We start from the raw sequence: 16,545 nt of genomic DNA, 5'->3' as shown, positions 1-16,545 counted from the left end.
AATTAAGATCACTTTAGAAAAAGAAGTGAGTTTATCTTTTCTAGTATGAGCATTATGAGAATGACAGCTGCATGCCATTTATTTCAATTTTACACAATTAGGAAAAGTTGTATAGTACCAAGTTCTTAGAGGTACTTTGACCAAACATACCAAGTATAATTTTTCCATTTATTGCATTGGCTTACGCTTGTAAAAATGAGCTTGAATCATTGTATTATTGTAGTTGTTCGAGTTACTTCTTTGAAGAAAACCCACCTGATGTGGGTCCTGGGAGCCTTGCTTAGGTCTCCCAGAAGAGTGGAGAGTGCACTTAACTATAGAGTCATTTCTTCAACCCCCAATTTTGTACTAGAATATTAAGTTTCCAGTTGTAGTAATTTTTACCCTAATTTATTCCCTTCCTCCCTCCTCCTCTCCCTCTCTTCCATCTACCCTCCATCTGGGAATGTAGTTTAGGCTGGACTCGCCTTCTAGGTCATCACCTTCTGAGCACAGTCTTCTGGGTAGGTGAGAGTATAACACACATCACTAAACCTGGCAACTGGTTAACTTTCTAAATAAAGAAATCTTAAGTCATACCTTAGAAACTATATAATGTTTTTTTCCTTTTTGGTTTTTGGAACAAGGTTTTTCTGTGGAGCCCTGGCTACCCTAGAACTTGCTCTGTAGAGTAGGGTAAACTTGAACTCAACGAGATCTGCCTGCCTCTGTCTGAGTGCTGGGCTTAAAGTCATGTGCCGCCGCCACCTGACTAGAAACTATATAATCTTACTGATAATCTCAAAAAATGCACCTATGTGTCTTTTTATAGTTTTCTCCAGGAGAATGCTAGGGAGGGAAGTGATGTTCTCATAGTGCATTCATCTTAATCTTGTGATTATATAGGCTAGCTTTTTGGACAGAAAGAAATGTTGTTTGGTGATGGTTTGGAGCCCAAGGAAAAGGATGTTCTTAAAAGCAGAGTCAGAATGGAAGGTGGGCGGTTACAGGAGCAGATTCAGGTGGATGCTCCGCCCCTGGCAGAATCTGAAAGTAGGTCGTTCCTACGCATCTAAATGGTTTCATCCTAACAAGTTTTTCTTCAGTTACTTGAGTGAGTTAATTTAACTGATTTGTAATTACTGTATCTTCACTGAATACTTACGACAACAGACTATTTTATCATCTGTATTTGTATTATAACTTTGAAAAGTTTTACAATAAAAGTCCATATATAAAGATAGATATGAGCTGTTTACTTGGAAGGAAAAGTAAAGGTATTATAGAAAAGGACAGCAGGCCCCTCTTTAGTTAGAGCAGCCACGGAGAAAAGCCTGGCTGGCTACCCCATGGGGCTAAACAACCTAAGAACATGACAGATATGGACGGAGCCTGTGAATACTAATGTGCACTCTAAATATCCCTTTGGTTTCTTTTTACTGCCACCTATATTCAGTGGTAATTATATAAAAAATTTTGCTTATTAAGACAAGCCAGGCTGGGCATGGTGGTTCACATCCAGAGTCCCAGCTCTTGGAAGGCTGAGGCAAGAAGCTTGCCAGGAGTTCAAGGTCAGCCGGTCTCTGCTGTGAGACCTTATGTAAGAAACAAAACAAAAGCCAGAAGCCTAGATCACTGCTAACAGTGATAGAATGTTAGACCCTCAGCATCCATGCACATTTGCCTCTTTGATCTCAGCATCTTTATGTTACTACATAAAACAAATTCAGAGACTATGTGATATTTTCAGTATCACAGCTAATAAACTCCAAGGCACACTTTTGCATACAGAAAGCAAAACTAGAATTCTAAATGTTTTAGAATTAGTCCAGAGTAATCTGTTTTATTACTAAAAAATTTTTTCTAGGTAAACAGCTCATGTTTGTCATTTTCTTTTCTTTCCGTTTTTTTTAAAATGAGAATTGATGGGCTGGAGAGATGGCTCAGCACTTAAGAGCACTGACTGCTCTTCCAGAAGGACCAAGGTTCAATTCCCAGCACCCACGTGGCAACACAAAACTTTGTACCTTTAAGATCTGACACCCTCATATACACACACATGGAAGCAAAACGAAAAATAAAAATAAATTATTTAAAAAATTAGAATTGATGAAAAATTAAGACAAAGATTCTGTAATAACATAAGATACACACTTGTGTCTAAGGTGGTGATTGGGAGCAGTACTTTTAAGAGTGGCTATTATTGAATTGTATAGGAAGCTTTTTGAAGTGGTCTCACTCAAAATGCTTAAGAGTGCCACAAGATTGCCCTTCTCTCGTGTGATTCCTTCTATCAAGAAAAAATGTGTGTACTTGAATTCACTTGATACTTCAACATTAACTTTGTATTTAAGTACTCTAAATTTCAAGATGTAATTGAATAACGTTTTCAAGAGAATATATTCTGTATGAGTTGCTGATAGCATATAATACAGATTTTTTTTGTAACAAGAGTATTGGTGAGAGCTTACATGTGATGAATCATAAATTCACTAATAGATAAGCACTATCGTTTTTCTTCCTGTTGCCTAGTTCGTAAACTTTGTGATTTTTGTGCTCAGTTGGGATATCATTAAAGTGACCATGGTCTGTCACATCCTTATGTTTGAATATCACTATTTCAATGAGATTGTAGTCTCTGTTAGATTTAACCAATAGTAGCACATTGCATTAATAAAGATGCTAAGAAGTGATTTGGTCATTATAAATAGTTCATGCTAAGGCTATTGAAACCATAGTGGAAACTTGGCTCTAAGAAAACTCTACAGAGGGTCTGGCTGTCTGTGTCTGTATGTGTCTGTGTCCATCTCCCTCTCCCTCCCTAGTCCCCTCTCTTTCCTGGAAATTCCTGAATCATCCTGACATGAGGATGCTTCTGTCTGGAGTTAGAAGATGAAGGCACCGTTTGTGCAGATTGACATTTTCTTTCTTTTCTCACCCTCTCAGCTTCCCTCCTATTTTCTTCCTCTACTGTCCTTCCTCCTTCCTCATTTAGGGGATTTCCCAGTATTGCTCAAGTTTGCCTTTAACTAGTGAACCCCATCTCAGTCCCCTAAGCATTTGAGTTTCTAAGTGTATACATCCATACTCAGCCTGTAATGCCTTCTTCCTTTACCGTGGTGGTTCTCAGCTTTCCTATCGTGACCTTTTATACAGTGTTATGGTGACCTCCCGCCCACTGTAAAGTTATTTCACTGCTACTTTATAACTCTCATTTTGCTGCTGTTATGAGTTATAGTGTAAATACCTGATCTGCAGGATATCTGAATTGCAGTCCCCCCACACACTAAAAGGGGGTCACAGCTTGCTAACCACTGCTTCACAGTAATAGAGAATTGGGTGAGGTGACGAAGAACCTTGAGAAGAATGAGAATATTAATTTTTCCCAAGTCAATGACCTCATACACTTGCATAAATTTAGACCCTTTTGTAGATACACAAACCATGTGATTGATTAAAGGATATGGAGCACCTAAAAATTCAGTTTGCTTCAATCTGAGTTGCAGGGATGCATGCCTGTAGCCCCAGCTATGGGACTAAGGTGGGGAGGAGAGTTCAAAACCAGCTTGAACACAGCCCTGTCTCAAAAACAAAATTAAACCTGGTTCATAAATGTTCATCTTGGTCTGCATTCTATTGCTGCAACATCTAGGACTGAATGGTTTCTAAGGTTCTAAGGCCTAAGAAATAGGACAGACATCTGAGCAGCTAGCCATGTGAGGTGGCCTCCCTGGACCAAGGGAGGTGTTTTTATAAGAATCAGACTATTTGCTCACTCGTGTCCTGTTCTGTGAGGGAGGCATCACAGATTTAGAAGCTTCTAGGCCCTGCCTCCTAATCTCACACTGAAGACTTAAGCCTTAACATGAGTTTGGGCAGGAGTATTTCAAGCCATAGAAGTATTTTGTTCATGTATCACCTTTTATTTCTAAATCGATACTAGACTTTTTAAAATAGACAAAATGTATAAACATGTGTAATTCTTTTGAGTAATTCTGCCTAATACAGTGTTTTTCTTGTGTCATAGATATGGAGTCTGGAGAACTGCTGCCATCCTCACCAGCCTCCTCCACTACACCAACATCGTCTTCTGCGCCTTCTGTGGCTTCACCAGTTTCAAAGAGCAGCCTTTCCACGGGAGCTGCTTCACTTAGTTCTACAGGCAGCCCATGTGGTTAGTATCCTTTAAACTCGACTTTCAAGACCTCTTCTTTCAGGGTTTTGTATTTACATATAACACTTCTGACATGTTGGATAATTGCTGGGGTGAATGTGTGGTCTTTTTGCTTTATCTAGATTTTCCTCGAGGTTTGGCATGGCTTCCGCCTCTCCTAAGTCCTCATCAGCACTGTGGCTTGACGATGATGGAGTAGGGTTGTGTGACAGCTCAGGAGCTTGAGAACACTGCTTTTATCATGCATCAAATAGATGTCCTCTTTAAGAATATGTGGGGCTGGAGAGATGGCTCAGCGGTTAAGAGCACTGATTGCTCTTCCGAAGGTTCTGAGTTCAAATCCCAGCAACCACATGGTGGCTCACAGCTACATATAATAAACAAATAAATCTTTTAAAAAAAAAAGAATATGCAGGGGTTTGGTTCTGTTTTTTAGATCACCTAAAGTTGTTCATTTTTAAGTGCAGTTGTGGAAAGCAGCTCAGGTCAAGTGAGCCAAGGCCTTGCCTTCTTGGGACTTGGAGTGATAACATTTAGAGGTGCTTAAAGCCAGTGGGACCTTTAGTTTGATTGCCATAATTGGTCCAAAAAAAGTATTGCAATGACAAGTTATGGCTATTGACATGTGGGTTTTATTGGTTTTTTGAAAAAGGTATTATTTCTTTTCCATGAAGAAACTTTTTTTTTTTTTTAATAAACCACTTGAGTTTGAGGCCAGCCTGGTCTACAGAGTGAGTTCCAGAACAGTGAGGGCCACACACAGAAAAATCCTATCTTGAAAAACCAAACAAAGAAGCAAACAAACAAACAACCCTCCAAAACTCCACCTTTTCTTAAAAAAAAAAAATAATAATAATTTGGACAGTACTCACCAAAGGTGTTAAATAAATTGGTATGTTAAATAAAATTAGTTAACTAATGTACTAAAAGAGAAATTCTAAAAAATAAAAAGCTCTTCACTGAAGGAAGACAGAATTTCTTAAACAGTGTTCATTGATGTTAGCCTGGCCTTACTGATGCAGCCTAGACTCCTTCCCCGAGGTATCAGCACTGGGATTCCTGGCATGAGCCATCACTTCTAACAAGCCGTGAATATGAACAAAGATTGTAATGGTAAGAGGTAAACCAACAGGAGCACTCATTCACCCATCCTAGTGCTTATAAAGACATGCATTTGCCAGCAATAGAAAACAATCCTGAACAACCTGTTCTCTGCCCTGAGCAAGGCAGATACATGTCATTAGAGCCTTTGCACAGAGCAGCATCTGATGCACACCATAGCCAGGCCCAGGCACTCTGATACCTACCTACCTACATCCTGACTCCAAGGAAAAGCTCAGAGAGTGACATTTAATATAATTGTGTAAGTCAACCTTACAGAGTGCATTTGTTTGAAATTTTGACTGTTTGACCTAATACAGAGATAGAACACTAAGAAATTTAAATAATAGTACCATACATAGTCTACTGCTTTTTCTTTTTATACATTTTTTTAGGTAGGTTCCTTCAAACAGAAGTTAAAATCAACAACTGAATCTCTAAGACTGATAAACTAAAACTGTTGTGATTAAGGATGTACTAGGCATGCTTATCTTTACATGAACATTTACATCATTTTCTCAGTCCCTACACATGTGAGCCAAGACACTGGATATGAAGAAATTGCTAGGTTGGTTTAGTTCTCAGTGGTGTGTTACACACACACACACACACACACACACACACACACACACGTATGTATGTTGGTAGGAATGTTTAACTATGACAGGAAAGCATGGGAAATCATGCACAGATAGGCATGGAGGAGTCTCCTCAGATCCTGAAAGGTCTGATTTTAAATCTGCCCCGGGAAGTGTTGAGGCTCTTATTCTCACATGTGTACCCCACAGCTTCATGAGGAGTGTTCTATCTAGACAGAACAGTTCTTCAGATGAGGCCAGGGGAGTGAGGTAAGCCAGGGTTACATGCCAAGAGAGTGAATGCTTTTCACAGAAGCCCCACCTAGAGATTTTCACTTAATCTCTCCAGAATTGTGTGAGTGATAGCTTTGGCTTCAAGGAAGGACAGGAAGTGTGGGTTTTAACAGACCATATTATGGCCCTTAATAAAATGGGGGTTCTATTAGGAAGAAAGGAAGGAAAGCTGGCTTAGTCATATGTGCTGTAGCTTTATAGAGGAGAGACAGGAGGGAGGCCATGCTGGGAGTAGGCCATGATAGAATACTTAGAACCTAACATTCATGTAGGAGAATTTATACAGAATAATGTAATGATTAAAGGCAAGGATTTTGCAGTCAAAGACTGAGAGGTCAAACCTTGGGTTGTCCACTTATTAGCTTTGTGATTTACCTTTTCATAAGGTTCACTTGTCTCATTTGTAAAACAGGAGTAGCAGCTGGTTTAAGTATTATGATAAATGAAGTAATGACTGACCTATATTTGATGCCTAGTAAATTGTAACCATTATTTTTTCTTATCCTTTATCCAATAAGAGTGGTTTGGTATAGTGACAGTAATCTCAGGTGACACTTCTGGCAGGGGTGTAACAGTTTATAAGAAGAATGCAACCAGAGGTGAAGAGGCCCTTACATTTATATTAACACTTATAGTTACTTATATTTATTTAGATGTATGATGAGGGCCCAGGTTGAGGAGGACTGGAAATGGGGCAGGAAACAAGGCTCCAGAGACAGATTCATCTGGGATAGAAAGATTGCATGGAGGCATAAAGAGAAAGAGAAGCCCTGACATGATCTGGCATGTTTACTGATGTAATGAGAGCAGTGAAGAGGAGATGTATTTATAAGGATACAGGACTAGATTATCTTTATGTTTGTTACATGCCAGTAGTCTGCATATTTTATATTCTGAGTTGTAATTGGTAGAAAATTTTAATATTTCCAGTTTTGTCCATTATAAATAATGCTCTTAAGGATATCATTATATATAGAAACTGATGCATCTAAGCATATTCTAATACCTGTAGTATCACTTTGGCTGTGTTTAAAGTCATTATGCCCAGCACTTGGGATCGCCAGAGCTGGAGGTTTTTTGGTTTGGTTTGGTTTGGTTTGGTTTTCTTGATCAGTGGAGCAGTGCTTAATTGAGATGCCTTTTCAGTTTTTTGTAAGACTTAGCTTCTGGCTTTCCTCTTTTTTAAATGCCTACTTAGGGCTTTGAATCATTTCTAAAGAGTCAAATGTTTTCCTTGACTATTTTTGAATTATTTTAGATATGAAATGCCTTTCAATTACACGTGTGGAGATACCTTTTCACCATCTGATATGTATATGTATTTGTTCATTGTACATTGTCTTTTGATAATAAAACTTCCAACTTTGATGGAGCGAATTTTAATGGTTTTACTTCTGGTTGCTTTTGTCTCTTACTTGAAGAAGTCCTGCTTTGCATCCATGGCTAGGCATATATATTTAAGATTTGACTTCTTGGTTTAATTTAATATGGCTACTATAACAAAATACCACATAGTTGGTAATTTATATATATTAAAAATTTGTGTTTACAGTACTTGAAGCTGGGAAGTCCAAGATGAAGGTTTCAGCTGACTCAGCATCTGGTAAGTGTCTTAAGTCTGTTTTGGTGTTACTGTTACATGATGCTGGCTCAATAGTTTATGAAATATTTTCTATACAAAGAGACTTACATGGATTCCGTTCTGATGATAACTATTCCAACCATTATGGTACTGTCTGGTGAATGTCCCCCGACTTACAACATGGAAGGGAAGTAGGCAGGGAAATAGTCATTTGGAAAAGGGACCAAACACATAATGTGACAATCTAACCTGTTCTGGAGAACTAATTAATCATTTCTGATGGTGGCTTAATAGTCTCCATTAGTTCCTACATCTTAAAGATACACCTCTTTTTAGCATGTTGAGGGCTGAACTTTCAGCACATGGAATTTTAGGGAGCAAACTATCTAAGCTATAGCATTGAAAGCTTTTTCCTTAGAGATTGCATGGTCTTTATGTGTCCTTTCTCATGGTAGAAAACATCAAAAGCAAGACAGTTGGTTGTATAGTTTTTCAGTGGAATAGGTTCAGGCCCTCAAGAAAAGTAAGAAGGTGGTAGTTGGAGACTTTTCCTGCAGAGCAATAAACAAACATCTATCCACCCTAGGTAGGGGAGCAACAGCAGACCAAAGAAACAATTCCACCTAACTTTAGCCCAATGGAACATATATGCGTTGCTTGTAGGAGTGTAGGTAAAGCATCATCATAGGAACATGGCTGACTCAGCATCATCAAAGCCCCACACTAGTATGATGATGATTCTTGAAAGCTGCATCCTTTGTGTACCACTTGTTGGCAGCTCTGGGTGCTGGAGATTCTGTCCTCCCAATCATTGCTGCTCTTATTATCTTCCTGAGAAGTTTTATGAATCTTTAAGTGTCAGGAAAACCCTGAACCCTGTAAATTCCCTTTGTTTCTTGAGTCCTGTGAGCGTAGAAGTTGGGGTTAATAGCTGCAGCACATAGTTCTTTTACCACCTTTTCATAAGAGTACTAGTCTACTAATGAAGATACAGCTCTCCCAACCTAGTTCTCAAGTCCCTACCTCACGATAGTCCAATATCTTATTATGGTTCTTACATATTAGTTTGGTAGAACACCAACCTTTTCATTTCTTCTACTTAGAAAAGTACAGGATTGTTAGGTTTCAGGCTAGTGAGACAGACTGAACTCAGGTTTTGGGTTTTAGACTTCTCACCTGTTGAACTTCGGTTATATAATATGTGTCAGGTCTGATAAAGATAACACAAATCTCTAAGAATATTGAAAGTAGACCAAAATTTAATCAAAATAATCAATCAGGTACTTTGAAAACTTGAATAACTGGCTCCTGGATCCCATGACTGACTTCAGAATATGGCTGCCTAATTGACTTGTTAAGGAACTTACCTCTGATTCAATTCAAGCCACTTTCACAGCTGCTGGCTTCATGATTGTCCCACCTTATCTGCAATCCTGTAGACTCTAACCATCTCTCCAGCCCTTTCATAAATAAACAAGTAATTGCCTGGTCCAGGAGTTTGAGACAGAAAGATTACAGACAGGAGGCTTGCTTGTGGTGCATAGTAAGTTCAAGGAAGACAGCCCAGACAACTTGGCAACTGTCAGAATTAGAAAGGCCCAATAATGCATTTCATGGGTGAAGTACGTGCTTAGAAAATGTAAGAGTTCAATCCCAGTAATGAAATGAGAAGAAAGGTGAGGCGGAAGAGGAGCAGAGGAAGTGAGAAGATGGGGAAGGGAAGCAAATTTACGTGTACTTACTTGGAGGTTTCCTTTGTACTGGTTGTGTAAGAAATTAAGTGCAGTAAGTGCCAAACACAAAGACACGGCTTTTCAGTCTTCTAGAAGGCAAATATTTGTGGTTTCCAGTATAAAGATTATTGAGGACTTTTCAAGAACCCTGTTCTTTGTCTGCAGTATCATTACTGATCATGTCTATGAGTGGGAGGGTTCCTACACCTCCTACTTAATAACCAGTGTGTTCCCAACCATTCTTTTCCCCAGTACTACTTGATTCTTACTCTATTTTCTGCTAAAGTTCCTGTGTCCTGCTTTCTCAGAGAGACAGCACCCTTTGTTCTCAGTTCCCTCGCCTCCCGTATCCCGCCCTCAGCACAGAACTTCCTTCCTCCCTCTCCTAGCAGCTGACCACTGACCAATCCTTGCTTGCCTCTTAGGCTCTGTTATACCACTCATAGTTTTTTACTATTTCTCCTGCTTCTTCTGCTTTTGTTTGTTTGTTTTCCTTTGATTTGGGTTTAGTTTTTTTGTTTTGTTTTATTTTTCTTTTCTGATTTGTTTTTTGAGACTGGGTTTCTCTGTGTAGCCCTGGCTGTCCTAGAACTCATTCTGTAGCCCTGGCTGGCCTCGAACCGGGGTTCCTCCCAAGTGCTTGGAATAAAGGCATGGGTCACCACTGCCGGGCTGGGGTTAGTTTCTTTACTGAATTTTTTAGGTCTTGGGTCTGAGGTCTTTTATCTCTAGGCTCTTTGGTTAAGTACCTGAATGAAAACTGTCTGAACATTCTCAGATCCTAATTGTATGTTTTGTATAAATGCTTTTTATACATACATTTCAACTGCAACACACCCAAACTAAAAGTTTTCATTTTCTACCAAACCAGTTTCTCTTACATTCTTCCTCATTCATTTACATAGTAGAGCCACTGTTCCTCCGGAAGTCCAGTGACTTCACCCATGGTTTTTTTCCCTTCACGCCCACATATTAATCCCAGTGGTTCTGCTTTCAAAATAAAGCTCCAGGAGGTATCTTCTTTCTGGCCCTCTGTCACTTCAGTAGGTGGCACCAAGACCTCTCACCTGTGTCTTTGCAGTTCCTCCTAACTGACTCCATCTCCTTGCTTAGGCAATTCATTTCTCTCACTAGCCATGAAGGCAGTTAAACCTCATACTCTGTTGCTCTCTCAGGATAGGTACCTGCAGTAAAAACTTCAAGCATTTGTCTACAATTGGTTTTAAACTAGATGGATGGATGGCTGGGGAGTTGGGTGGATATGGGACAAATTGCTAGCGGGAAGTTAATATGGCCAAAATACATTCTACAAAATTTTGAAGAATTAACTGTTATAAAAATCTACAAGGACTTTAGAGTGTTCCGAGATGATTTGGACATTTAGGACAGTAAATTCTTGCTCTGTGTTAGTTTTCTCACTGTGTTGAAAAACTCTAGAATTCTGAGACTTTACAGTCTATTAATTAACACTGGAACATGATAAGTGGACAAATTTTGTTTATCCTCTAGAATTCATGTTTGGGCTTTGAAATGAATGTAAATCAGCACAAAGAGAAAGCCTGTGTGTTCTCATGCAGCCCTAGGTTAGACCCTCCCTTCACTGTTTGTTCTTCCGTCTCCACCCTAGCAGGCGGGGCCCTCCTTTCTGCTACTGTTTACTGTTTCTGGACTTTTATGTAAATGAAGTCCTGTATGCTTTTGTGGCTTATGTCTTTCATAATTCTTTTAAAACATTTATATAATTACTTATATAGTAGCTCACTCTTTTATCTTACTAGTACTACTTAGTTTTATGACCATGCCAGAACTTGTATAATCATTCACCTGTGACTGGCATGGTAGTGTTTTAGCTTGAGGCAATCACGAGTGTTCCAGTTACAAGCCCTTGTGCTTACACATGTTTTTATTTCTCTTGTGTAAATACCTGGGCTGGGGAGTGCTGGAAAATATTCTAAGTATATGCCTTCTTTGAAATTTAGCAAGTGTCTTTCTAAAGTGGCTGTAACATTTATCCTCTACAAGCCTAGAGTGAGGGATGCTAGGTGTGACATTGAAGCACATTGTAAACCATTCCAGTTGGTGAATTATGGTGTCTATCTGGCTTTGGTTTTGTTTTTTAATTCTTTTGGTTTTTTTGAAATTAGATATAATTCCATTGTCTTCCCTTTACTCCCTTCTACCCTTCTCATGTGTTACCTTACATCTTGTTTACGCTCAAGTTTGTGATGTTTCTTTTAATTATTACTTATATGCTCAGTCCAAATAATGTTCCATGTATGTTATAATTTCAACTGTGGGTCACTTGGTGCTGACCTTAGTATGTATATCTCTGAAGACTGATAAGATTGAGCATTTTCATGTATGCACTTGTCATTCATAACTTTTCTTATCTGGATCCATGTTGGGGCTGTCTTGCCTTCCAACCTGTGTAATGTTTGTTTCTTTACTTTGCTTCAGGAGCTTTTGCTGTTTGGCACAACATTGAATAGAACTGATAATAGCAGACATCATTGACTTTTGAGCTTTTATTTAATTTAGTATTGATTTTGTCACATGGTTGCATCTATTGAAATGCTGACAAAGCCTTTGATTTTTATCTTGCTAATAAGGTGAAGTAATTGACTAATTTTTTTATATGATAAACCCTTGTAGCCTTTAGGGATCAAATGCCAATTAATTATGCTGTATTGTTTTTTTAAAGCATTGTTGAAGTTCTGTTAGGCAAACTACCAGGATTATTGATTCATTTTTCTTTCCCTGTCATTCTCTGTTGTAAATTATTTGAGTGAGTCTCCATTCTTACTGTGTTTTGGAAGAGCATATAATTGTGTTTACCTTTCTAAATGTTTGCCAGAATTCGGCAGTGAAGCCTTCTAAGCCTTGAGAGGCGTTTTTGTTGTTGTTGTTGTTGTTGTTGTTGTTGTTTTGTTTTGTTTTTTTGTGTGTGTGTGAGTGTGTGTGTGTGTTGTAAGCTTTTGTTATCATAAGATGCTAAGTCATAGCTTTACCTTTGCAGAACAGTCATGGCTCATTGGTTCATCATGTTCCTACTTTGAGGATATCCTGGTTTCATCCCTAGGAGAACATGTGCAAACAACACGGGTTATCTTTTTATTTAAGTGAGGTTTGACTGGTGTCTTTGAAGGGATTTATGTATTGATGAATCCATAAGCCCTATTTGTACTGTTTCATTGTTAATATCCATAATATGTGCCCTTTCTCTATTTGTAGAGCTTAACTGATTTCAATGGTTTTTTTAATGAATCAAGTGTGAATCTGATTGAATTTTCTTACACCTTTTTTTTCCTGTTTCAGTGATCTCTTATCTTTATTATTTGTCTTTATTAGTATCATTTCCTTTTCTTTTTTCCTATCTTTGGTTTTGTTTTGTTTTGTTTTTGTTGTTTTGATTTTGACATAGGGTTTCTCTGTATGCTGTCCTGGAACTTGGTAAACTAGACTAGCCTCAAACTCAGAGACCTGCCTGTCTCTGCCTCCCAAATGCTGAGATTAAAGACGTGCGCCACTACTGCCCGCTTTCCCCTGTTATTTAAAGTAAAAACTTAATCATTTATTTTGAACCTCTGTCCTGTTAAATATGTATTTAATGCTATGCATTGTCTTTTATAGTATGGCCATAACTGCAAGCTGTGCATTTTAAAATATTATTATCTTCTTATTCTTTGATTACTCCCCTTTAACTGTCAGGTTTTTATAGAAGTCAGCAATTTAACATGGACATTTTAAAAATTGTTACCCAGTGTAGTGATCAGAAAATATTGAAGCCATACCTGCTGATGGTATTTTCAGAGAAACTCCTGTTGATCTCTGCATTTGAAAACGTTTAGATCCACCAAATGAGTGTCTTTTTTGTGCTTTCCTTGCTGTATGATTACCCGTGAATTTCAGCTGCTCTGCCTGCTTTGGGCTCTGTAGTGTGGCATATCAGACTCTACTTCCTGAGCCAACCTTAAAAAGCATGTATAGCAAAGCAATATCCACTCAATAGATTGCTGGGTCTGACTTGGAGTTTCAAGAGTTGATTTCTGTATGTTCTGTACTCACAGCTAGGCATTGGATCCTTCAGACTCTGAATTTGGTTGGGTTTCGGTCTGTTTGTGGTTATTAATCACTAGTATTTTTCTTTTTATTCCATCTTATTTTTAAGTGTTTATTTAACTATGAATTCTATCTTCTATCATATAGCTAGGCTGGCTGTTGTCTAGTTCCACTGTTTTCTGTCAAGGTTGGGAGATGCATGCAGCAATATTGGGTGGGAAGCCACCAGTGCACATTCTTACTTCTTTTATAGATACTCTCCTTTGGCTTTGATCTCATTTTGGATGATTTTCAGTATCTTTAGATTGGTTTTGTGTGTGTGTGTGTGTGTGTATGTATGTGTGTGTATGAAGCTTACAAGTGAAAGTTGGAAGTCTCCCAACTTTTAGATGACATTCCTTTCTACTTTGTCATTTGTGGCAGGGTGCTTTCTCACTAGGACCTGGGGCTTGCAATGTTGATCATGCTGGCTGGTCAGCAAGCCTCATGGGTCAACCTTTCTCTCCCTTCCCGGGCACACAGCACTGCACCTAGCTTTTTACACAGGCACTCCGTCTTCATGCAAGCACTTTACCGACTGAGCTGGATCTCCAGCCCCAAGCTGGTTTTTATAAAGTCCAGGCTGGCCTTGAGACCTGCTATGTAGTGGACTTAGAATCTTTCCTTGAACTCAGAATCTTTCCACCTCTATTTTCCAAGTGCTAGGATTAGAAGAGTAACTACCAGGCCTGGCCAGTCTTTTTCTTTTTACTTTTTTATAAATTAGAAAAAATTGCCATCTTGTGTAGGATTATTGTGGCTGTTTCAACTCTCTTCCAAAGTTGTTGCCTTCAAAGAAAAGTACTTGTCCATGTTTATTTTAACCCGAGGTCCCACACTCCAGACACTCCGTGTCCATGTGATGGAGGCAGCCTCAGAGGGAGTAGAGCCAAAACACTGGAAAGAAGCTGCGAGTTAATGTTTTAATACAGCTCCTTCACCTCCATCATCTTTCCCAAGAGCTTTTGAGATCTGAGAGTCATCAAATTAACCTTTCACATAGCCAGGTTGAATGAGATGTTTTATATATTTTAACCTGTGTAACACATGAGGCCACATATTACCCTTTATCGACATTCCCTCTTCACATTTGTCTGGTGCTCTGCTCATTCTGGTCTATTATGTTTCAGCCTCCTGACTGTTTACTTCTTTTCTAGATCAGTATCTGAAGTATGCCCCCCATTTTGTCTGAAAATTCTTTCTATATCTGTCTGATTTTCATACTTGGTCTTGGATGTGGAGATTAACTTTGCATCCGCTTGGCTGGGGATGCAGGATGCCTTGAATTAAACAGTATTTCTGAATGTGTCCATAAAGTATTCGTAGCATTTGAGTCTGGATTGAGACGAGAAAAGCACCCTCCCTAGTGTTGGTGAGCATCTACCGTCAGCTCTCCAACTCTAGCTTCTCTATCAGTAGCTTTCCCTGGTGGGCCACCATAATTTTATTTGCTGATTCTTCATAATCAGTGGTTACTGCAGGTTCCACATCTCTGAAGAATGTTGACTACTACTGACCTTAATTATAGATGATTCCACTGATCATAGTGGTAGGTAATTGCTCTCCTGTTATCTACCCCTGAATCTATCCATTTCCTCCACAGCATTCTTCACAATGTCTAATTATACATTTGATGTTCTTTTATTCTTCCTTTCCCTATGTCTAAAGAGCAAGGACTGGCACAAAATGAATAAGGGACCATCATTGAAAGGAGGAGAAGGAAAGCGAAATTTTGCAGGACTAGGACTTGAAAATTAGATGATTAATAATTTTCTGTCTCCTCCCACCGTCTCTTATAATCCAGTGTAAGGATGCTTTGGATGTCTTGGTGGATACCCTTGAGCATCAGAAATACCACTAAATACTAGGTTCATGTTAGGACTACTTCATGTCCATCCTCAGGCTTCTGTGAGGATAAAAATATGTGCCATTGCTAGAGCTAAAGAGATGGCCCAGCTGTTAAAGGCTAGGCTCACAGGCAAAATGATAAAACCTGTTACATGGCTAAATGGAATCATGAAGGATCACAGAACTGTCAGTGTTGTGGATCCGACAGGCAGGTTAACCATGGAGTGATGGATGTAGATTTGATGTGCAGCACAAAACATCTAAGAAAATAGCAGAACACTGTTTTCTTACTTTGGTTTCATTGTACTGACCATCTCAGCTTGAATTATGGGCCAGGGGAAAGCAGGGTATCAGGGAAGCCCTCAGGTTTACTAAAGATGTAACATAAGCATGTAAATAAAATGCTTCAATATGGGGAGGGTCTACAAATTTTCTGTGCTATGCTATGTACTGTTTTGGTAATTTCAAGTGATCATCTATGTAAGCTGGAGCTGGAGAGCAAGCATCAAAAGTCTAAGGTAAGCCGGGCAGTGGTGGCGCACGCCTTTAATCCCAGCACTTGGGAGGCAGAGGCAGGCGGATTTCTGAGTTCAAGGCCAGCCTGGTCTACAAAGTGAGTGCCAGGACAGCCAAGTCTACATAGAGAAACCCTGTCTCAAAAAAAAAAAACAAAACAAAACAAAAAAAAAAGTCTAAGGTATTATAGAGAAATTAGTTGACCAACCACATATAGTTTTTTAGGGGATTTCTGTGTTTTCTTTTAAAGCAGATTCATTCCTTGCCTTCTGGTCATTTGCAGGAGAAGCTGTAAAAGGCTTCCCTCATTATTAAAGGCTCAAGGCACTTAAGACAGCCCTGTCTCACTTGTTCCTAATCAGAAACAAATGCTCAGTGTGCCCCGTGGATGAGGATGTGACATTTTACAAAGGCAAAAGGGAGGTGCAAAACATCCCAGCTCCTAGGAGCACAGTGTAAAATGCTCTTTGAGGCTCCTACAGGAGTGCCACAGTGGGCACAGTGGCTCTGTCATCATCAGAGGTCCTAGCTGCAGCAATAGAATGCCACCCAAGTCAGCTGTCAGCCTGTCTGTCACGTCACAGAAACATCCATGTGAACTCCTTAGTCGTGAGGAGCTGCAGTCAGAAGTGAAGTGCATTG

At 39.2% G+C, this 16,545-nt stretch overlaps 1 protein-coding gene across 21 annotated transcripts in view; it reads left to right on the top strand.

Moving 5' to 3' along the window:
• Baz2b (bromodomain adjacent to zinc finger domain 2B) overlaps positions 1 to 16,545 on the top strand; it is a 308,453-nt gene that overhangs the window by 198,068 nt on the left and 93,840 nt on the right. For all 21 annotated transcript variants that reach the window (XM_031370349.1, XM_031370366.1, XM_031370355.1 and 18 more), the window contains 2 exons: positions 4,007 to 4,153; positions 7,679 to 7,729. In XM_031370349.1, the coding sequence (XP_031226209.1) occupies positions 4,009 to 4,153; positions 7,679 to 7,729 (196 nt within the window). In that variant the 5' untranslated portion in view covers positions 4,007 to 4,008. The remainder of the gene's footprint in view (positions 1 to 4,006; positions 4,154 to 7,678; positions 7,730 to 16,545) is intronic.

The sequence above is a fragment of the Mastomys coucha genome, unplaced genomic scaffold (assembly GCF_008632895.1).
Source record: "Mastomys coucha isolate ucsf_1 unplaced genomic scaffold, UCSF_Mcou_1 pScaffold15, whole genome shotgun sequence".
Classification (NCBI taxonomy): Eukaryota; Metazoa; Chordata; class Mammalia; order Rodentia; family Muridae; genus Mastomys; species Mastomys coucha.
Note: the sequence above shows the minus strand (reverse complement) of the source record. Positions and strands in the feature narration are given on the sequence as shown.